Source organism: Calliphora vicina, chromosome 2, assembly GCF_958450345.1.
Source record: "Calliphora vicina chromosome 2, idCalVici1.1, whole genome shotgun sequence".
Lineage (NCBI taxonomy): Eukaryota > Metazoa > Arthropoda > Insecta > Diptera > Calliphoridae > Calliphora > Calliphora vicina.
This window is the reverse complement of record NC_088781.1, coordinates 53,383,644-53,407,539: the sequence shown is the minus strand read 5'-3', so window position 1 is coordinate 53,407,539 and position 23,896 is coordinate 53,383,644. Positions and strand designations below refer to the sequence as shown.

Sequence of the window (23,896 nt, the reverse complement as noted above, 5' to 3'; positions counted from 1 at the left end):
AGAATACAGATACAATAAATAGTATTACCCCCTTTAAGCAACACTGATTTTATTTTAAGTATGAGTTTTATTAACGAAGTGATCAATATATGTATGTGAAGAGATCTGTATAAAAATGCACGCTCACATTAACTTTTACAAATTGAGTACTGAGTATTCACAACTCATACAACACATGGTACGATTATTACAACAAAACAACAACAAGTTGCATATAGATTTCTTAAAGAATTAATAAAAAACAAAACAAAAAAGATACGAATTCAGAATGCATATTTGTTTTGTAGAGATTGAGAGAATGAATTATTTCACCTCAACATTGGGGCCACTTTTTTTTTAGTTTTGTGAGACAGTCTCACTTTAGCTTGAAAACCGAACGAACGTGTCGTGGTCCCGCAAAAACCAAATGTTTGGGTTGAAAATATAAATATAAAAAAAAAATAGAAAAGAAATACGAAAGATCTCTCTTTAAACAAGCTACAAGAAGAAAAAACAAACACAACAAGAAAAATAATAAAATAAAATTATTAAACAAATATCGAAGACCTAAAATAACAACAACAATTAACAAACAAATAAATAAATTGTAAATAAGTGACGTCAAAACAAAGTAAACTTTACAAATGAAAGTCCAAAAATAACAGAAAAAACAACAACATCAATAATATAATAACAAGAACACCAAACTCAACGTAAACCCAAAAAAAGCAACAATCGAATATTCTGTAAATAAATATTGAATGAAAAATTAAACAGCTGCAGATACATACGAGGAACATTTGTTTGTTGTATTTTATATGCCGATAATAACAACAACTACTGCTACTACGACAACAACAACATCAATTGCAAACAACAGTAGACGGACGGACTGACAAACCAATATTTTATTCCAGTTAAAGTCGTTGTTATTGTTGTTACTGTTACTGTGTTGTTTTAAATTGGTGAATGATACTTCGTGTGTTGTTGGCAAATGCGTAAGTGAAGCTCAATAATATTCACGTTTAGCCAGTGACTTAAAGGGATTAAATCGTTTGTTGGAGAAATATATTTTACACTTTTTTTAAATTTCCGAGGCACATATTCTTACTAAAGGGATCTGGGAATCGAATTTTCCAATTAAAAAATTCTAAAATACAATTACAAATTTCTGAAGTGCAAATGGAAACTTCAGAAATTCAATTGGAAATGCCTATAACTCGGAAATTATAAGAGATACAAGACCTAGCCGAGCGCTTTCCAAAAATATAAAAATCTTTGAAATCGGATGGGAGTATTTGTAGGGCCCATTTTAATAACTTAAACTCGAATACTCCTTCGCTACGCTCACGTCAAATGTTATCCCAGTGGGACCAGCCGTTAAGGAATGCCAGATTTAATTTCAAAAATTTTGATTCTGCCCCACTGTGCAGTGGTGACATCACACAACCTTGCCATACCCCTGTACCAACGTTAATTTTTCTGCTAAGCTTTCCTTTGTGATGAATGCGACAGCTTGCATTAACGGACATGCTCTTAATGAGCTAAATAATTTTTTGTGGGACTCCTTTACATGCAAGGGCTTTCCAAATTAAATTGTGATTGAGAGTATCGAATTCTTTCTCGAAGTCAATAAATATTAAATATAGAGGCAATAGGGGCGACTATGATTCTATAATTTATTCGCACGAAAGCCGGCTTGTTGCGTTCTGAGTTGTGTTATTATAGTGTCAGAGATCCTTATTGTTAGTATGTGGGTTATATTCTCATCAATTCTCATCCTAGAAAAATCCGAAGTGCCATTGTCGAGCTCTAATATCATTCAGGTTAATGCCATGCCCAATTTGAATCATACGGCCCTTGACACTTTGCAGTACGTTCTGCTTTTGTATGATCGATTGTTATTATTCAGGTAACTCTCAGTTATCAGATCAGACTTTTATCCCCAATTCAGTCCAGAACATTGACTTGCAAGTCAATGCACAAATCATACCAATATGAAATCGAATACCGTGATTATCAAAAAAAAAATAATGATGTGTCCAAGGTACTCGATTTCAAAAAAAAAAATATGAATCGATTTTGCAGATTTTCAATACCAAAATTATCGTACGAATTTATCCGTGAGATATTTGGCGTCTTCTGAATGTCTGTCAATATGTTTAGTTACGAACTGTAATATTTTCCACTGGTTCCATTTTTATACCCTTCACCTTCGTGAGAAGTTTGTCTTTTCGTTTTTAATTTCTAAAATATATTAAGCCATGTCCGTCTGTCTGTCCGACGGTCAGTCTGTTGAAATCAACTTTCCGAAGCCCCCAAATAACTTACACACACGATTCATACATCAATATCTCCGGAATTCTTCCGGCTCGGTTGCTATTTAAAATCGGTCCGCAAATGGCTGAGATATAAGGAAAAAACCAGGATAACCTCGATTTTTGACCTACAGTGGTGGTCAAAACATATGCAACCAGCAACAGAATTTTACAAAAGTTGTTTAAACTAGTTTAAGATGTAAACAAAAATATTCATTTGCTTATAATATTTTTTAATTAATGCTTTAAAAATAAGAATATGAAATTTAATTCAGAATTTTTTGCATTGAAAAGAAAAAAAATTTAAAAAACTACGTATGGGTTGATATTTCATTGGCCAAAACATATGCAACTAATTGCTTCTAAAACATTTCTGTCTATAAAACTTAATATTTCGTGGCAAATCCTATATTTTCAATGACGGCCTTACATCGGCAAGGCAGTGAAGCTATCAAATTGGCAATAAAATTTGCAGGAATAGCGTTCCAAGCATCTACCAATCCTTGAAACATAATATCTGAATTAGTACAATTTTCGGGGTCGATTCTTTGATTAACGATTTCCCAAATGTTCTCAATGGGATTTAGATCTGGTAATTGTGGTGGCCATTCCATTACCGAAATACTTTCTTGTGCTAACCACGATTTAACAACATGTGAAGAGTGCTTGGGGTCGTTATCGTGCTGAATAACTTATCGAAGAGGTTTATTATCCTCAGAATTTGGAGGCATTACTCTTTCTAAGATGTCTCTATAGATAAATCCATCCATTATTTCATTAATTTAGAGCGATGGGCAAACTCCAGCTGCAGAAAAACAACCCCCAAACCATTACGTTGCATCCTGCATGCTTCACCGACGTTTTCCCTACGCGCAAAAACCGCTTATATCAAAACGTAATCAAAAGAAACGTTTGAAGTTTGCTATGGAGTATTTAAATTGGCCAGAAAACAAATGGACGACTGTCCTATTTAGCGACGAATCTGAATTTAATATCATCGGAAGTGATTTCATGTGTTACGTAAGACGACCACTTAACACGCGGCTTCAAGCACGATACTACAAAAAGACACTGAAACATGGAGGATGCAACGTAATGGTATGGGGGCAGTTTTTCTGCTGCTGGTGTTGGCCCATCGATCTAAATGAATGAAATAATGGATGAATTTATCTATAGAGACATCTTGGAAAGAGTAATGCTTCCAAATTCTGAGGATAATAAGCCCCTTCGATGAGTTATTCAGCACGATAACGACCCCAAGCACTCTGCACATGTTGTTAAATCGTGGTTAGCACAAGAAAGAGTTTCGGTAATGGAATGACCACCACAATTACCAGATCTAAATCCCATTGAGAACATTTGGGAAAACGTTACTCAAAGAAGCGACCCCGAAAATTGTACTAATTCAGATATTATGTTTCAAGGATTGGTAGATGCTTGGAACGCTATTCCTGCAAATTTTATTGCCAATTTGATAGCTTCACTGCCTTGCCGATGTAAGGCCGTCATTGAAAATATAGGACTTGCCACGAAATATTAAGTTTTATAGACAGAAATGTTTTAGAAGCAATTAGTTGCATATGTTTTGGCCAATGAAATATCAACCCATACGTAGTTTTTTAAATTTTTTTTCTTTTCAATGCAAAAAATTCTGAATTAAATTTCATATTCTTATTTTTAAAGCATTAATTAAAAAATATTATAAGCAAATGAATATTTTTGTTTACATCTTAAACTAGTTTAAACAACTTTTGTAAAATTCTGTTGCTGGTTGCATATGTTTTGACCACCACTGTATATCTGGATTATTAAGTCATTAATAAAGACAATATATGGATATCTAATGATAGATATTTCAAAGAACTTTGCAGGTTGGACCTACAATGGGTCAAAATTTTTTTCCGCTAAATATTAAAAAAAAATTTAAAAAATTTAAAAACAATTCGAAAAATTTTGTTTTCCAGAACGATAAAACGATCACTTGATATGTTCACATGTCACGAGTGGAGTTTTAATTCCGTAAATTCCCGGGAAATTTGCCAATTTTTCAATACCGATTCCCGGGATTTTCTGTCGTGAATCCCGTGAATTTAAAACGGACAAAACTACACAAAAAACAAGTTGGAATCCAAATTTTTTCACATAAAAAGTTGACATTTTTTTTTTCACAGTTTACTTTAAAATTGTATAAAATGGAATTAAGACCGACTTCATTAAATTTTAACAAAATACTAGGAGGTTATTTTGTAACTCGTTTCGAATAGAATAGAAAAGCAATGAATTTTCGGGTACTTATGAAAAAATGTACCAAATCCCGGGAACCTCCCGCAGGCTGGTGACATACTTAGACCCCTTTCACACTAGGCAATTTAGTTGCGCAAGTCTCTTGCCCAACAACAAAACAGCATGCAAAATTTTCTTCTCCTTAACCCGACATTACCTCTAACATCTACAAACACAAGAGACTTGCGCAACTAAATTGCCTAGTGTGAAAGGGGTCTTAAGCAAAATTTTATATTTTAAGAAATCAATCAATTCTTTTATGTCTCTGCGCACTCTTTAATAAATTCTATTGAGCTTGTACCCGTTTTTCGCTGCCTTTTTTTTCTCCTATGTATTTATGTATTTTAGAAAACAAACAGAAACTACAAACAATTTGAATTGTATCTACTATTTCTTCTTATTGCTAATTTGATTCTGATACTTGTATCAAAAACAAAAATGAAACGTGTAGAAAACTACAACATTTTCTACAGAAAAAAAAATCAAAATCATGCTTGAAAAGATTGCTTGACCTTTAAATGAATAAAAATAAAAAAACAAAACAAAAAATATGTCAAAATAACGCAACATTAAATAAATGTTGCATTTCTAATCCAGCTGGAAATAGAAAATAAATTGTTTATGGCAAAGAACAAATAAATACTTATAGTGAATGAATGTTTTAAGAGGATATTTCTAGGTGACCAAAGTAGAGAACGTGATTTCTTTAATCTTGATTAGACACGTTCAGAAATCAATTAAAACATGAATTAAAATTTAATGTTTTACGAGAATTTTTTTAATATCGTAAACGTGATTAGGTTATTTTTGGGGAAAATAGTAGTGGATTTGATATATGTATGAAATTTAAAGTTTAGGGCACCCTATAAAAATTAACAAAAACCAAAAATCCAATTATTTAAAATATTTGATTTTGACAAAACAACAAAATTATCTAATATATTTTTGTACTGCAATTTTCAAGGCCGTCAAAGTGAAAAATTTAACTAAATCGATCTCTCAACACAATGCAACATAATGCTACAGAAACCGGCGGTACGCCAACCACCAAATCCCCAGAAAATAACAAACAGCAATCTACGACAAATTCGGCCGCAGCATTTCCAACTAGAGCATCCTACAATCCCAGATTTGCAGTAACACCTGAAACTATGGGTATGAATTTACGCTCCGATACTCCCACACCCACTAGAGAACAAACACAACATGAACCCCCCTTAGTGGATGTGAAATCCTATTACGAACGTCATAATAAAGGACCTACGGTGGGATTACTCTCGGACTATAAACAAGAATCAAATAATTCCTTTCACAGTTCCCACTCAAATACCCCGTCTAATTCGTATGCGTCAATTAGAACAGAGAATGTAGGACAGCGTATATCAAGTTGTTATCCTATTAAAACTCCTTCGCCGAATGTTTCACCCAGAACACCTTCACAGCAATGGAGTTTTGATCGTACAATTAAACCGGAGTATTTAGAGCAGCAAAATAATGTTTATACCTCCTCGGCTTCACTATGCCCCACCCAATCAGCACAGGCGAAGTATACAGCCTCTAATAATTACCAAACTCTCAGGTCTCCCGATGCTCACGCCTATGCATATGTGCAAAATGTTACGTCTTCGTCGGAGATTCCCACGTCGCCTTACAATGAAGAACATCACCAGAAATATAGATCGGGATCGGATGTCTGTGCGGGTGATTCGGCCAAATTAAATTACAACCAATTAAATGAGTTATATGCGAAGAGAATAGAGGATATTGATGCAAATGTTTGGGGAGATAAAGATGTAAGTATATTAAGAAAATATTATAATTATTTTATTAATACTTCTAGAGTCCAGTAGCTTCAGAATTCTTGTTTCTTTCCAACTAAATCTGAAATTATAATTCAAGTTATGAAAGTTTTGGTATTAAGTATAATTGTGACAAGGTTCTCAGCACAGTTTAAATGCGTGTTGAAAAACCATAGCTCTCTGCAATAATGGCAGACAAACTTAGATCTAATATTCCTGTAATTGAATGTCCTTATTAAATGGTTATTTATGTTTCTTGTACTATCGCTCGAATATATTGATCTCTTAAATAATAGCCTGGCCGCTTTAAACAAAAGGAATAATTACGGCGTAAATGGTGTTAGATGAGTCTTTCAGTAATTACACAGTGCAACAGTGAAAAAAACACACGATCATGACTATATAGGTTCGACTCTACTACCAAAGTGTAGTAAAACCCTGTACTCAGTTTGTCCATTTTGGAGACCGATTTTTTTTTATGGGCCCCCAAAGTTTCTGAAAATCAGTGGGGCCTCTAAAAAAGGTGTCATCAATTTTTGGTTAACAGCTAATTCAGACTTTGTGATACGGCTTAACTTTATATGGCAATAATATAGCTAAGAGTCCGCCAAATAAATTTTGTTCAAATTTTTTTCCAAAAAATAGCTTTTTCGTGCACTTTTGTTGAAAAAATATAGGAAGAAAAATTTATTTTTTTACTTTTTTTAGAATAACTTCCAGGGTCTCCTAATTTTTCACTAACAATATTTAGCAAAGTTGTAGCTACGGTAAAGTTGAACAACTCTTGAGAATATATCAATGCATTCTGAACGTTTCTAGTCACTCTAAATAGGACATAAAGATCACTTTGTACCTTAACAATTTTCGATTTTACTATTTATTGACTCTAAATCAAAGATTTTTTGTTAAAATAGTATGATCAAGTCCACACTTCTATGTTGTGCTGTATTATTTACTCGACTGAGGTGTTCGGAATGGGGATCAGTGAGTGGACCCTCAATGTCACACATTTAAGAAAAATCGTGAAAAAGCCATTTGTGATCCAAATGAGCTGAAAATATAGATAGTCCTTGAGAAAGTCTACAAAAATATGCTTTTATCTGTAGGTTATCTCTTTTAGTTCAAGAGATATTTAGGTTTAATTTTTTTTTTAAATTTTGCTCGATCTTTTTTTTGTATTTTATATATGAAGTATATTTGCGATAAAATTCTAAAGAAAACAAACCTGATAACAATTATTTCGTCCATATAAAAAGTTACACGCATCCAAAGGTGAAGCTTCTTTTTATATATTTCAACTTTTTATTTTAAGTTTTTTCCCAAAAAAGTCCCCATATTTTTTCTTTTATAAAAAACTAATTTTCTTCGTGGCTATATACATTTTTTAATGATTTGGAAAGAGAACTTAACGCAAAAACGTATAAAGTAAAATTTGACTAACTTAAGCGGACATTGTATCCCCCAGCCCTATCCAAACTTGGCCAATTTTGAAACAAAATTTTAGATTTGAGTAAAAAATTCTAAAAACGCAAAGCACCGATCCTCAGAAACTCGACACATTTGTATAGCCCTATATGTTGTTTATATAAATACAAAACGTTTTTACTATCATACTCTAAATAATGTCAAAGTGGACTATTTTCTAAAAAAACTCAGTTTTTGGAACACATTTTCCCCGTTTTAGGAATTTCGATGTTTGAAAACAAAGAATGGCAACATTAGTGATGACATTGACTTAAGAACATTTAGATCTATATTACTTCCAAATATTATTGTGATATCTGTAACTGTTAAAATTTTTCATTAATTCAAAGTTTTTATTTTTCTTGATGGAAAATCACCATTTTATAATATTGTTAGTTTTTAAGGTAAAATACGTCCAACAAAAACACAAAATTAATTCATTTCACTAAAATTTTAATCTGCAAGTCATAAGGTTTCCACCGGTATCAAAAACTTATATAAAAAGCTTATATTTACTCTTCAGAAGCTCCACAACCATGCCCACTTTCAAAAATTTTAATGTTTTTTCATATCTTGCATCAAGCCGGTCTTGCGTGATCAAGATTGGATAAAGTGATGCGCCCGGATCATACCGATAATGATTTGCCCATTCTTCGTTATTCCAGCACAATAGAGAAGTATACACTCGAAAATAAATTTTTAACAAAAAATTTTTGTTTTAGAGTCAAAAAATAATAAAAAACTAAAATTATTATGCTACAAAGTGATTTTTGACAGCTATTTAGAATGCCTAGATATGTTCGGATTGCATTGATATGTTCACAAGAATTATTCAGATTTACCGTAGCTACAACTTTGCAAAATATTGTTATTGAAAAATTAGGTGTCCCTGGAAGATATTCTAAAAAAAGTAAAAAAAAAATTTTCTTCCTATATTTTTTCAACAAAAGTGCACGAAAAAGCTATTTTTTTGGAAAAAAAAAATTAACAAAATTTATTTGGCGGACTCTTAGCTATATTATTGCCATATAAAGTTAAGCCGTATCACAAAGTCTGAATTAGCTGTTAACCAAAAACTGATGACACATTTTTTAGAGGCCTCACTGATTTTCAGAAACTTTGGGGGCCCATAAAAAAATCGGTCACCAAAATGGACAAACTGAGTATAGGGTTTTACTACCCTTTGGTAGTAGAATCGAACCTATACTGTCATGATCTTGTGTTTTTTTCACTGTTGCACTGTGTTATTAGCCGTCCAGTTTACTGTCTCTGGTAGTCTCCTTGAGCCAATACATTTCAAAATGTCAAAAATTTTTATTTATTTATTTTTTTCGAAAGATTCAAGAAATAGCATTTTGCTAAGAACAATATGTAATAAGTTACATGGATGAGAAAAAAAAACCTGATTGGCCAAAATGTAAAATTTTGACAACTCAGAGAGTTCTTGACCGATCTTTGTGCAAATTTCTTCCCGATCGGAAGACATCGATTTCAAAAGTTGGTTCACTTGACATGAAATCCCCCATCTATTTTTAATGTTCTATTTATTTATTGAATTTGCGTTTAATTAGGCCTAACAATAAGTATGTATATAAAATTAATATATAAAAACTATTTACTCTCAATTGAGAGCTTTATTAAGCTAATGACGGTGTTGTAGATCGTCTCTGCGAAGCCTTGTATGTGCAAGAGTTTGAGTGAGCTGTCTTGCAAGCTTGTTCCGATGCCGTTGTTATTTAAGTACATTTACCAACGTTCTTTACCAATGCACAGAAATGCAAAAGAGTTAAGTCGCCTTTTCGACCAAAAAACAGCAAAAATCTAAAATTTTTTGAATTTTTAAATTGAAAATCGTTTATTTTTTGATTCATAATTGATATTGCTTTGAAATATTCTGTATATTATTGGTAATTTAATTGTCTAAATAGCAAAAAAAATTTAAAAAAATATTTTTAAAAAAGCGGATCAAGGTGAGGCAAAATTTAAAAATTTAAATTTTGAAATGCCTATAACTCGGATAACTTTGCAATCGGATGGGAAACAAAAAAATGGCACGTGTTTACAAATTTTACATGTCGAAGATACCCTACTTTGAGCTTCCATAGCGCCGCCCCTGGAGCAATTGTAGGGCCGATTTTAATAACTTAAACTCGAATACTCCTTGGCTACGGCCACGTTATTCCGATCGGACCAGCCGTTTAAAAATGCCAGATTTATTTCCAAAAAATTTCGATTCTGCCCCCCCTGTGCACTGGGACTTTAAGTCATTATGGATGTTGTCATTCCTTATGTTCCATGGTGCTCTAGCCATGGACCTAAGGATCTTAGATTGGGCCCTCTATATTAGATCAATACTAGTATTACTAGCTGTTCCCCATAATTCCCAAGGCTAAGTTTTGATTGTCCGTTGATTAACCAATACCAGCTTTGAATTTCAAAATAGGTAGAGCAGTATCTGCTTGGGTAATGTTTATATCATTCAGTGAGACAGGTGGACAATCGCCCATCCTGAGCGTAAAAGTAATATGTTCATTTACTTGTATTCTCCACGTCGAATATCGTTGCCCAGTACCGTGGAAGCTATTCGTCAGCAAATGTTGATATTGTTAGCTTATCATACACAGGCAAATCAGAGGTATAGATTAAGTAAAGTCTTGGATCGATCACACTTCCCTGTGGAACACCACTTTGGGTCTCGAAATTTTCCTTTACATAATCACAGTATTTAACACTAATAGTTTATGAATGCTTGGGGTCATCATGCCATACTTTGTCGAATGCTTTGACAAATCCTTTCCAGATTGTTGGAAAAAAACCTAGTCTCATGATCGCGTTAAACATTATAGGTAACACGACTATGGCAGGATGGTGTTATTTTGTCAAAACCGGGAGACTTTTTTAAATTCATTAAATCTTTATTGACATTTTCAGTGTCATCTGGACCAATTCTGATGTAGTCAAAGTTTGTTGTCCGACTTGATGGAGTTTCATTAAGCACGAAATCGTTTATCGGGGGCTTCGGTTTAAATATATCACTGTCAAACATGAATTCCATCAGATTTTCTCAATGTACTTTGTCCCTCTACCGATGGCTTTATGTTCCGTTTGTTGCTCGCCAAAGGGAAAAATTTGTATATTCATTATTCGTTAAACTTTCAATGTAACTATTATTTCTGCTATCCTCTTCCAAATGAAAGGATTTCTTCAGTTTCCTGGGGCTCGATTCTAGTTCTGTGAAACGGTGAAATGTAAAAAAACTTTTCATATTATCATTTCACAATTACACAAATTGCGATTCCCGTACTTCAATTTGTTTTATTCAACTTTTTCTTTTCATATGAAAACATTTGAATTTATTTATCATTTTTTCACTTAACGAGAATCAGAAACTCGATGAAAATATGAAAAATCTTTTTATTTCACCGTTTCACAGAACCAGAATCGACCCCCTGGTTGTAATAAACAGCCCCTGCTTGGCAGCTAATTATGATATATGATCGGACCATTTATCGAAATAAACGAAAATCTGGACTTACAAAAAAAACACGAGTTAGGGCCTTTTTATATTAAGGCATCGAGGTGGTCTATTTTGTGGCCACATTGTTCTAAGTTGTCTTTTTTTTTAGAAGAAGACGTTCAATCTGAATTAGAAATTTGCACTTTTTGTTCCATGGGAACTTAAAACTTCGAATGATCCAGGGCAGAAACTATTAAAGACGTGAAGTCGTCGATACATATATTGATTTCTCCCTCATATTGTATAACAGAATTTGTGTGGCTGCTTAAATATTTTTCGTGGTTTACATTTTGGACATTTTTTCCCGTAGTAGGAAATTAAAACGTGAAATTATTGTCGGAAGATGGATCATGTGATATTTCCGTTTATATTGAATTACGAAAATGACAAAGTCTATCAGATCAGAAATTTTCCTAGGATCAGTAGGCCAGTAGGTGGGTTGACCAGGAGATACGACATCCAAGTATTTTAGACGATAAACTAGTACTTTATACAGCTGTAGACCTCTAGGATTAATTAAATGAGAATGCCAGCGAAGTGTTGCAAAAAATTCTTCTAATTTTTCATTGGTCATAGGGAATCATGGAGGAAAATATATTGAACTCACTGTGTAGTCACTTTGAAAATTCATTCAGGGCGTAGTGTTTTAATCAGTCTCTAATTAATATACCAGTTTCACCGTTTGCATTTCCGTCTGGGTGATTTGTGTTATGGCATGAGAAACCAGGTATCAGCATCACATCGATACTTAACTTCAGATGTATGGTGGTTTTTGGTTTTGGAGGGGGAAATCAGCCAGGATCCGCGGCTATCAAAGACCTAAGTGGCGAAAATGTATTAGAATTGCATTAGTAAAAAAAACTATGTGAAAACAAACACAACACTCGTATGTCTGATTTTTTTGAGTAATTTTTTTATAGTTTATTTTTTGAAAAATCAAATCAGAATATTCAATATTCAATCAGACAGGTCTAAAAATCCTAGAATATCCTTGGGAATTTACCTCGGAACACGTACAGAATTATGTCCGACAAATCTGAAAATATGAGTTATAATTTCACTCATACAAAATTAGTTGCAATATCGGATACGAAATAGGAAACTTGTGCAAACTGTCGGTACGAATTCTGACCGAATTCGACAAAAAATTTTTAGTGGTGAGTTATTTTACTTGACTATGTTACCATTTTATAGGGACACAATTCTTAACCCTTTATCTGTCCTTCGCATCAAATATGATGCACAGCAATTCTATATCACAGCTATCTGTGCATAGCTATCTGTATCACATGTGATTCACAAATGCCAAAAATCTATATTGTTACGTTTTTACCCTTTTAAAACGGTGGTTTATTTCCTTTAAATAAACCGGATACTTTTTATTGCAAATAAATGTACAACAACAGTTTAAATAGTCACTCAATGTTTTTATACACTTTTATAAATTCGTAGAAATGCACACACTTTATAATGTACAAGTATACACTAGCAATGCTGTTGATGTTTTTACTTAACGATGCTTCAAATTTGACTCCCTAACTACTGTAACCGCAGTCACTACTTATACACACTGCCATCTTTATCCGAGTAGCCTAGATTGTTCTTAACGGTCAAAACTCGTATATTCGAATTCTAGAGCTTTCGATGTTAATGTTAAACATGCTTACTAACAATGCCAATAACTACGTAGATACTACATTGTTGATAAGTAGAAGCTTCTAAACATGATGAATATTGCGGGCAATCGTTACAGACCGTTAAATTCAAATCGCTATTGCAAGTTCGTTACAATATTAAGCAAATTTTTAATTTTGGACGTTCGGCATAGAAAGATATTTTGTATGGGACAAGGCAAGGGTTTAAATATCAAAACAAAACTGCATTTAATTTGCATTGTTCTAGGTTGTTTGTTTTAACCTTCGCTTTACCTAACATTTTTTTATGTACATGGTTTACCAATACCCATCCGGGTGGTACTGCACTTCTATACATACAGTGGTTGACAAAACAATGGAAACTTTTCCAAATATTCTATATGTAGCCCAAAATTTAAAATATTTTTTTAAAATAAATTTTTTTTTTTTTAGTATTTTACTTGTATAGTTTTATTTTTATAAATTAACTGAAAAACGAACAACATAATTAATTATATTCTGAAAAAAGGGAACAAAATTAAAAATATTCACTATTTCGCTACTGACAAAACAATGGAAACTTTTAAACTTCTACAAGAAAGAAGTTTAAAACGAAAATAATATTTAAAAGAACGATGTAAAAAGCATCCTGTTTACAGTTATTTTTTTTATTTTTAAATTCTGGTAATTTTTCACAATTTCTTTTTCTAAGTTTTTCGCATAATTGCTTTTTTTCAAAGTTAACGAAAATGGCTAAAGTTAAGATTTGTGAAGACTTAAAAAATAAAATAATTAACGATTTTAAAGCTGGTTTAAAACAAAAAAGTATCTGTGACAAATATTCAATAAATAAAGCTTGTTAATAGCCTAAAATTAGAAATAAGTACCCGAACAGTTAGTCGCAGGGCAAATCAGGCAGGTCTTGGTTGCTATCGTCCTGTGAAAAAACCACTTATTTCTAAAAAGAACCATTCTGCTCGTCTACAATTTGCCAGGGATCATTTAAACTGGTCGATACAGAAATGGAATACTGTCCTCTTTTCCAACGAATCCAAATACAATTTAAGAGGCAGTGATGGGAGAACATTTGTAAGACGACCAAAGGGAAAAAGATTAGATCCAAAGTACACAAATAAGACTGTAAATTTTGGCGGTGGCAATATTATGGTATGGGGATGTTTTTCAGGGCAAGGTATGGGCCCAATTCATATTATAAAAGATACCATGACAGGTATAGGATACAGAACCATATTAAACGATATTATGTATCCATACGCTGAGGAAAATATGCCTATAGTTTGGAGATTCCAACACGACAACGACCCGAAACACACCTCTAGGGTTGTAACCGAGGTACGTGTTTTGAAGTGGCCTGCCCAATCGCCAGATCTCAAACCCATAGAAAATCTATGGGCAATTGTAGATTGTAAAATAAGGACCCAAAATTACACCAGGAAGGAAGATTTATCGGAGGCGGTTATAAGGGAATGGCAAAATATTTTAAAGGAGACCATTGACTCTTTAATTGGTTCAATGAATCGTCGAGGTGTAGCAGTTATAAAAAATAAGGGATACTCAACAAAATATTGAGTTATTGCAAAGTTTAGACCATATTTGTTAAAATAATACCTAAGTTTCCATTGTTTTGCCGTAATAAAGAAATCTTTTAAGTTTGTTTTCTCATTTTTAGAATTTAATTAATTATGTCCTTTGTTTTTTGTTAAATTAAGTTAATAAAAGTATACAAATAAAATACTAAAGCGAAGGTTAATATTGTTTTAAAATAAAAGTTCTAGTAATAATTTACATATTTGTCTTTTAAAATAGGTCCTTCGCAAAATATAATCTAAAATCTTATTTCATTTCTTTCTAGCTAAAAATTGTAACCTATCAAGAATGGGTAGAGATGTTGACAAAAATCAGCGAATCCTTTATCATCAACATGGACCAACTGGAAAGGGAGGTGGCTGATCATTTAGAGCTGATACAGAGAAAAGTCAATAGCAATTGTCGCCACAGTCAGGGCAATGAGTTGATGAAATGTCGCAAAGACATTGATACACTGTTGAAATATATAAAAAATGCACGTAACTATAATAGCTGGGATCTACAGGGCCTTACATTTGAGACCATAACACCCGCCCAGGTATTGGATGTCAGCGATTTTGAAAATCTTACTATTGAGGGCAATGGAGGGGATGCAATGAAAGTAAGTTTTCAGAATAGTTTATTTTAAGAATGAAAGTAATATGTTTATTTTCTTAATAATTTCAGAATAACAATGAGGCAGAGGTAATGCAAAGAAACAAGGTTCGTAAGGGATTATTTTAATTTGCTTTTAATTCATTAGTTTGTATAATTTCTTATTAATAAAAATGTATTACATATTATTATTGAATCTGGTAACAATGTGTGAGTACTTGCTAGGTTTTTAGGAAATAGTGACTTTTTATATTTTTTTCATTAATTCTGACAACTTCAGACTAACATCTATTAATCGGACGAGTAGTGTTTCGGACCAGGTGTTTTTATAGTTTAGCATTACGTGAATCAGTTCAACTATATCGAGCCCTTAGCGCCAAATTATCGTAAGCGACATTTTCTAATTTTTTTTTTATTGCAAAAATTAAAATTTTATGGACCGACTGATGTTTTAGCGTTCTCAGAATATCAAAATTGTTAATAACTTCAAAATTATAGAGGGTAAGATTTTATCGTAAGTCAATGTTTATATTTTACAGTAAACAAATTTTATCGTAAGCGACACATAGTGGTATAGAAAAAAAAGAGGGAAATAAATCTGTAACTTCTAAATGGTTAGATTGGTTTGAATGAAATTTCACATGCGCAAAGAAGAAGTGTTCTCGAGTTCAAGTTCTGAACGTGGACCTCATGGGCCCACCCGGGCCGCGACCAAGGGCCCTCAAAGTAGGACAACTCGGGTGTATTACATTTTTAAAATGATTCTATTTCTTCGTTTGTGTTCCGATTTCCAAAAAATTAGACACATAAAATCTTTTCATCGAGTGCCACAAAAGACCTAGTCGTAGCTATCAATTACCTCTTATAGCTTAGGAGATATTCGCATTTGAAAATTAAATTTTCAACAGTTTTACCCAGCCTACTTCAGTTTTTTGATAACAGCTTATCCAAATATTTTCCGATTTTCTCCAGCTTTCCTTCATTGGACTAACAACATAAGTATGTGTCAAATAAGAAAACAACTGTTTAAAAATAATGACTAAGTCCAAAGTTATATGCATTTGAATTTAAACAAATTTTAAAAGCCGATTTTTCGCTAATTTTTTGGTAAAAAAGAACTTTTTTTCTTTTTAAGTTATCGCAAAAAATTTCTAAGAGGATGTATAACGAAATTATACTTTCTGAAAACTAAGTTTTCATAAAATATTTTAAATGAAAAAAAAAAAAATTTTTGTTACCGAGGGGACCAGGTCCATTCAAAAAACACCTATTTTTTATGTAAAATTAAAATTTTGTGCAAAAATTCTCAAATCGCATATTCGATAACAAAATATAATAACCGATTTTAGATGGCCCAATATGCTTTTAATTATTTTGTAAAGGATTCCGATAACTCCGACCCTGGTATGGATATTATAGCCAAAAAAATTAAAAATTTCCATTTTTGGGATTTTTCAACACTTTTTTGGGAATTGCGGGATTGATGATAATAAATTTCAAAATTCGTTTTTAGTTTTCTATTTTAAATTGAAAATTTTACATAAATGTGAAATTTCATTAAAAACTATTCATAAATAAATATTTTATTTCAATTCGAAAAATTTGTATCTATGCAAAAATTCAATAAAAAATATTTTTTGTCATATTTGTCAATAAAGTATTCCATGAATTTTTAATTGTCAAAAGTTATAAATATTTTTGAAAAATAGACAAATGGCTTGAACGCAATTATAATATATCGCATCATAAAACTTTTAATTCTATGTATAAATTTCAAAATAATCGAAAAAACCTTCTTCTGTAAAATTTGTGTTTTGTCGCTTACGATAATTTGGCGCTAAGGGCTCGATATATATAAAAGAGTTATGTGACTGACTGGCGTACAGCCCAAACCGCTAAAGCTAGAAACTTGAAATTCGGGTAATGGGCTCTTTTTGCAATATGTAGATCCACTAAGAAGGGATTTTTGAAAATTCGGTCATAAAGGTGGACAAATGGGGCAAAAACTGGTAAAACCTGTACCTCTATATCTCCAAAACAAATAAACTTAGAAATAATATTTCAAATGCGTCCGCCTTTAATCTAAAAAAGAGCCGACAGGTGTCTGGTACTTTTTTGAAATTCGAAATTCAAGTGGCTACATGGGGTAAAAGTAGTCCCGGTAGAACCCTCTGCTAACATGTATATCTCCAGCATAAATAAACATAGAAATACTATTTTAAATGCATCTGGCTCAAATCAATAAAGACTTGAAATATTTTTGGTACTTTTCTGAAATTCGAATTTCTAAGGCCTACAATTGTATTCCTTTTTGGTACTTTTACTATTATTATTTTCAAATAGTTCGTATTACTGATAATAAATAGGAACTTTTTTGAAAATTATTTCTTCACGGGGGATAAAAAAGGGCCCTTGTTTTCCATATAATTGACTGTATCTCGATGTCGAAAGAAATCATTCGAAAGTATTTCACTCGAGATGGTTTCGTACAAATAGATACGATTCGCTTTTCGGGTCTAGGTGAAATCATGGACCAATATTGCCCATTGGCAATACAAAACAAAACTTATCAACAGAGTTTGGGCCATATCTTGTTTTCAACAAACATACAGAGAGACAGACGGACGGACTTAGCTAGATCATCTTAGAATCTTATGAAGACCCAAAATATACATATACACATCTGCTCAAAATAATAGATACACCTAATTGGAAAAAATTTAAATGGCGGTAACATCGAAAATTTCCTCGCAAGCGTTAAGAATACATCATATTATTAAAATTTCTATCTGGCAATGTCATGTCAGTCAAAAATCTGGCAACTATTTGCTTTCATGTTGATTTTTAAAAACGAATTTATTTGAATTACAAAAAATTATTTGCTCATAAAAATAGATACACATCAGTAATTTGTAATTTGTTTATATACAATTTTTTTTTTGTGCAATTTTTTGTTCCTATTTACGTGAAACAGTAAGTATAATTTAAATTTTAGCAACAATTTTATAAAAAATAGGACTCTTTTGAAGAAAATGGGACGAAATCATCATTGTACCGAAGATGAGAAAAAAATTGTTCAAACGATGAGAAATCAAGGAAAATCATTACGGGAAATAGCAAAGAGCATAGGAAGATCTTTACATTTTGTCCAAAATGCTTTATCTAAAAAACAAAAAAGAGAAACTCGCGGTAGACCAAAGAAAACCAGTCCAGAAACAGATAGGCGGATCGTCCTTATGGTTAAAAAAGACCCTTTCATATCATCGAAAGCTATTTCTGCGGAGCTATGTAACGAAATCAGTCCACAAACAGTTCGTCGTCGTCTTTTACAAGCTAAATTGCCGGGAAGAATTGCCAGAAAAGTGCCACTAATGCGCCAAAAAAATATCAAGACAAGATTAGAATTTGCTAAAGAGCACTTACAATGGTCCGGGTGTGAAGGCGAAAAAAAATGGAGAAATATTTTATGGAGCGACGAAACAAAAATAAATTTGTTTGGAAACGACTGCCAAAGAAATGTACGCCGACCAAAAGGAAAAGAATTCCACGTTAAATTTACAAAAAAGACGGTAAAACATGGCGGGGGAAACATAATGGTTTGGGGTTGCTTTTCATGGAATGGTGTTGGTCCGATATTCCGAATAGAAGATACCATGAATGCTAGTGGGTATAGAGACATATTGGAAAACGTAATGCTTCCATATGCATCGGAAAATATGCCATTAATATGGACATTCCAGCAGGACAACGACCCAAAACATAGTTCAAGATTAGTTAAAAACTGGTTCTTGGAGAATAACGTACCTGTTTTAAGCTGGCCCAGCCAATCCCCTGATTTAAACCCAATAGAAAACTTGTGGAGTGAATTAAAGATAAGGCTTTCGAAGGAAGTTTTCAAAAATAAAGACGATTTATGGGAGAAAACGCAAAAAATATGGTACGAGATTCCATTGGAGAAGTGTCAGAACTTGATATCCAGTATGCCCAGAAGAGTGGAGAAAGTTTTACAAAACAAAGGTGGATATACTGGATACTAGCTTTACTTTAATAATAAACTAATTTTTTTAAGATAAAATTTATTAGCTTTTGTTTAATAAGAATTTTTAAAAATGTATCTATTATTATGAGCACCAAATTTTTCGAAATTTAAGAAATTTAATTTACTTTATAATATTTATTATTAATTATGAAATATTTTGTTTTTGTTTTTTACTCTCCTTTTAACTATAAATAAAAATCGACTGAATTTTTTTTATAATTTTACAATATACCATTATTTTTTTTCGTTTTTAAAAAATAAATTTTGGTGTATCTATTATTTTGAGCAGATGTGTATACTGTTACGTTTTAACCTTTTTAAAACGCTGGTTTATTTCCTTTAAATATACCGGATACTTTTGATTGCTAATAAAAGCCGTTTAGTAATTTGAAAATTGTAACAACTCTTTATTTATTTAAAAATTAAACAGAATTAAATAGTCATTCAATGTTTTTTTATACACGTTTATAAATTCTCAGAAATACAGACACTTTATAATGTACACGAATTCACTTGAAAAATACAGCACACTTTAAGGCACTCAGTTGATGTTAATTCGAAAAGCGACTCTGATAAACTCACTAACGACTGCAACCTCTGCCACTATTTATAACACTGCCATCTGCACTCTAGATTTCTCTTTAACTGTCTAGAGGTTTCTAATACATACGCCATCTGTGGTGTACTTTCTACAATGTTCTTTAACTGAATATTCGAATTCGAATATACAGCGTTGCCAACTTACGATCAATGGTCAACTGAAAGCTTTTATTTAATAATGCCCCTAGATATGTTACAGTTTGCTATTACAGCACTGTTATTTGAAAGCATTATGCTACTTTTAAATCAGCCCTTAAAATCGTTATATTTGAATTCAAGTACAATTTCGTAACAATACTAAAGTTTGATGAGTTACAAACTGAATGACAAAATAAAATCTGTCAAACCTCGATAACAAATATAGGAATAGGTCGCATTTAGTTAACAATTTTAAGAATTATAAAAAATCTGTTTCGCAATTAGCTTTTATCGAAAGGATAATTCTATTTTCTTTTAACTTTTTCATTTACTCTCTTCTGTATATTATTGACTGTATTCAGCTGTATGCCAGTATGAAAGCCTTGGCTCACGAAGTGGCCGAGAAACACGATGAGGTGAGAGAGCTGAAAAGACAGGTAATTTCTATGGAGGATGAGATACAAAAGGCCCAACAGAAAATCCAGTTAAAAGATGATGTTATCAAGGAGTTGAGAAATGATCTCAAGTGTGCCAACAACAAGGTGTCTAAAACGAATTTACTTTTAGTTTTACTTCAAAATTTAAAATTCATGTCTAAAAATTTTTGAGTAAACAAAAAATAAAAATTAAAAAAAAAATATTACAAAATCTTTATTTCTTTTTTAAACACATATTCTTTCTTTTATCTAGTTTTCCGCCCAACATTCTGTGGACACAGGCTTGATCATGCCTCCAATTAACTTTGAAGATCACACCTCTCGCAGTGCTAATACACAGCTAACGGATTGTAGTACTCCTCGGGTAAATTGAATTAAAAAATACATAATTTTATCTTCGAAACTAAATTTACTCTTTAACTATTTCCCTAAAGTTCCAAGACGACAATGGTTCCCAATACGATTCTCTTAGTCATACAGAGCTGGAAGAACAACAAAAATTCAAATTATTGGAGGAGGAAATGAATGAGTTCTTTGAAATGAACACAGTGTTAAATAAACAGAAAATGGAAAATCAACGTAAAGGATTAATGGATATTTTCCAAAAGCTGGTAAGTACAACAATTAATGTTTTTTTTTTTTTGAAATTGTCTATGGTTATACAATATATAGTGAGTGATTCCTTGATGTATATTTTAGAAATCTGAAAAAGCTGCTGTTTATCGAAAACTAGATTTTATACGCAGTCAACTAATCGATTTGGAATCGGACTCTGCTGAAGGCAATAACGATTGTGATTCTGGTTTCCATTCGAAGAGTGAACATGATCAAGATGCTAAACTATTGGAAGCGGTACGCAAACGTTTGCGCAAACTAAATGAATCGAATGTAGAGCTTAAGAAAAGAATGCAAAAGTTGGAGTTGGAAAATAGCGGTATTTACAATTTATTTAATATGAATATAGAGTAAATTATATTTCTGTGATTTGTTTTCAGACTTGTCCAATAGTTTGCATTCGGAGAAAACTTTTTCCCAGCGTAACAGTGAAACCTTAAAGGAACTAGCGGATTTATTGTGTCGCATGGTAAGTGTACGGAAAATAATTAATATTGAAAATAATATTTAAAGAAATTTCACTAATTTTGAACAAGAAAATGATAATTACCATAATCAGAAATTGCTAATTTGACAAATTAATATTTATTGGTGATAATACAAATAAATTTGTGCATTACAAATGGAATCACTTACGATAAAATTAACCTCATAATCCAACCCCATCGAATTACAAATTATTGCAAAAAAAAATATAGATTTCAGAAAATTAAACTATTACCGAGTATGTTGGAACACAGGGAGTAAGAGAGTCTTTTTGTAAGTTCAAACGCTTAACTGCTTTCTGCCCGCCCAAGAAAACATGGACACAAGATCTGATTTACAGAAAATAAAATACATCTCAGGAAAAAAAAATTATTATTTCAACAACTAGTTCTTGGACGCAGTACTCTTTCTAGTTTGTCATTGAGATCATAGATTTTTATCTGCAATTATCACCTGCGAAGCCAGTACCCCTGATTCTTGTAACAGTTCCGGAACTACTTCTTTAATCAATGATTTCTGCTTGAAATTGTCACCCATGGAACTAGTTTTACGTTAGCACTTAATAACTAACACCCATTCTTAAGAATGGTTAGAGTTGTTTGTTTATAATTGTCATTACTGGAACTAGATCCGAGTTGGGAAAGTCAAGGAAACTTTATTTTTTTTATACCCTACTCCATCATAGTGGGTAGGGTATTATGCGTTTGTGCTGATGTGAGTAACGCCCAGAAATATTAGTCTAACACCCACCTTAAAGTATACTGATCGACTCATAATCACTTTGAGTCTATTAGACGATGTCCGTCAAGCTGACTGGCTGTCCATGTTAACCTTGTGCGCAAAGTACAGGTCGCACTTTCGTCTTTAAGAAAGAAGCCTATTGAAACTGATAAATATCGGTCCATTATTTTACATAACTCCCATACAAATATCCTCCCGAAATGCTTGATTTATATAGATATCTAGACAAATATGTCCACAAATCAGTTTTATATATATTTAAGTCATCTCACCTATTTTTATTATGATCAGTCCATTCACGGAATCTTCAGAAAAGCCTCTTGGTTAACAGTGTAAAGTTAGATTTTTGATTTTCGGTATGTGATAAAAAATTTTGTTTGCTCTGTATATTAAAATCGAGATCGATATGCAATATAAAACAGATGTTTTCTAAGGGCCAGCAACGCGGACCGGGTTCAGCTAGTATTTCATAATTCTATATTTTTGATTTTAATTTGACAGCGTTTTTCATATTAAAACAAATGTTTAAACATTTTAGAAACCCAAATAATTACAATCAAATATCAATTCCACTTTGAAAACTGAAAGTGGTTTCATTCCGAAAGAAATTTTCGTTTTACTTTTTCTGAAGAATTAATTCCACTTTCGATCGTAATGGAATTATGTGACAGGCCTGATTAATTACATACGATATTTTTCACAGACTTCTTTAAGTGTCTGAAAACATAGTTACAATTGTTGTATCTGGCGAAATCTTCCAAATGCTCTAAATTGGATATTAGACAGCTCAAGAGTACATTACAATGATCTTTCGCATTTCCAGAGTCTGTCTCAAAATGATATAAACCTAGTTGGTAATAAATTACAAATAAGTCACACTATTGTTTTAGAAACATCCTTGGCATGAATTTAAAGTACTAAAAATGTTGACCAGTTTTTCATATTCGGATATGTGATGAAAAACTATTTAGATGCAAAATCGATTTCAAAATGACAAAAGTTGTGATGTGTTTGTTTTGAATCGTTTTGTCATATTAGTTTCAAATTCCAATTTGTTTCAAAAGGAATTTATCGAAATTTAATTTTCACATTAATTAAGGTAAACAAATGCTGACTTGCTTGCTTATTTTGTTGTTTTTTTGTATAAAAAATGATACGGAATGAAACAAAGATGGAATATGAATTCAATCGAAATTCATCACACCTAAATCGTTTTTGAGATCGATTTCAGTTTTGAAAACGATCGTTTTTCATCACATGCCTGATTGTACTTTATTTAGACGGAGGTCTGAAAAGTTACGAAAATAAGGTCCAAAACAAGAAAATTATACATGTTACGTAGAGGGTTGAAATGTTACGAAAAATGTAACAAATGTAACCATACAGCACCACTGATCTGACCACCTATTTATTGTGTATTTGTGTTTCTTATTTGGTAATTTGTATGTACTTCCAAGTTTGGTTTGAACCTATAACGATCAATAATGACCTCAACACCTGGGGCAGAATTACCGCATTCGATATCGAGTAAGTTCGATCGTAATTTTCTGATTTGAGATTACGGCACTCGATATCGAGCATGAAATTTTGTTATAATTACGATATCGAAATCATTTTTCGATACGATAGTTCATTCGATCACGA

At 32.2% G+C, this 23,896-nt stretch overlaps 1 protein-coding gene across 3 annotated transcripts in view; it reads left to right on the top strand.

Moving 5' to 3' along the window:
* The first annotated feature begins 309 nt into the window (after nt 1–309).
* The window catches only part of yuri (yuri gagarin), a 58,359-nt gene continuing 34,772 nt past the window's right edge, over nt 310–23,896 (top strand). For 2 of the 3 annotated variants that reach the window (XM_065501222.1, XM_065501226.1), the window contains exons 1-9: nt 310–977; nt 5,545–6,373; nt 14,868–15,203; nt 15,269–15,304; nt 20,336–20,515; nt 20,664–20,774; nt 20,845–21,021; nt 21,110–21,344; nt 21,406–21,494. In XM_065501222.1, coding sequence (XP_065357294.1) covers nt 5,588–6,373; nt 14,868–15,203; nt 15,269–15,304; nt 20,336–20,515; nt 20,664–20,774; nt 20,845–21,021; nt 21,110–21,344; nt 21,406–21,494 — 1,950 coding nt within the window. In that variant the 5' untranslated portion in view covers nt 310–977; nt 5,545–5,587. The remainder of the gene's footprint in view (nt 978–5,544; nt 6,374–14,867; nt 15,204–15,268; nt 15,305–20,335; nt 20,516–20,663; nt 20,775–20,844; nt 21,022–21,109; nt 21,345–21,405; nt 21,495–23,896) is intronic. The other variant, XM_065501223.1, reaches the window with a different exon arrangement.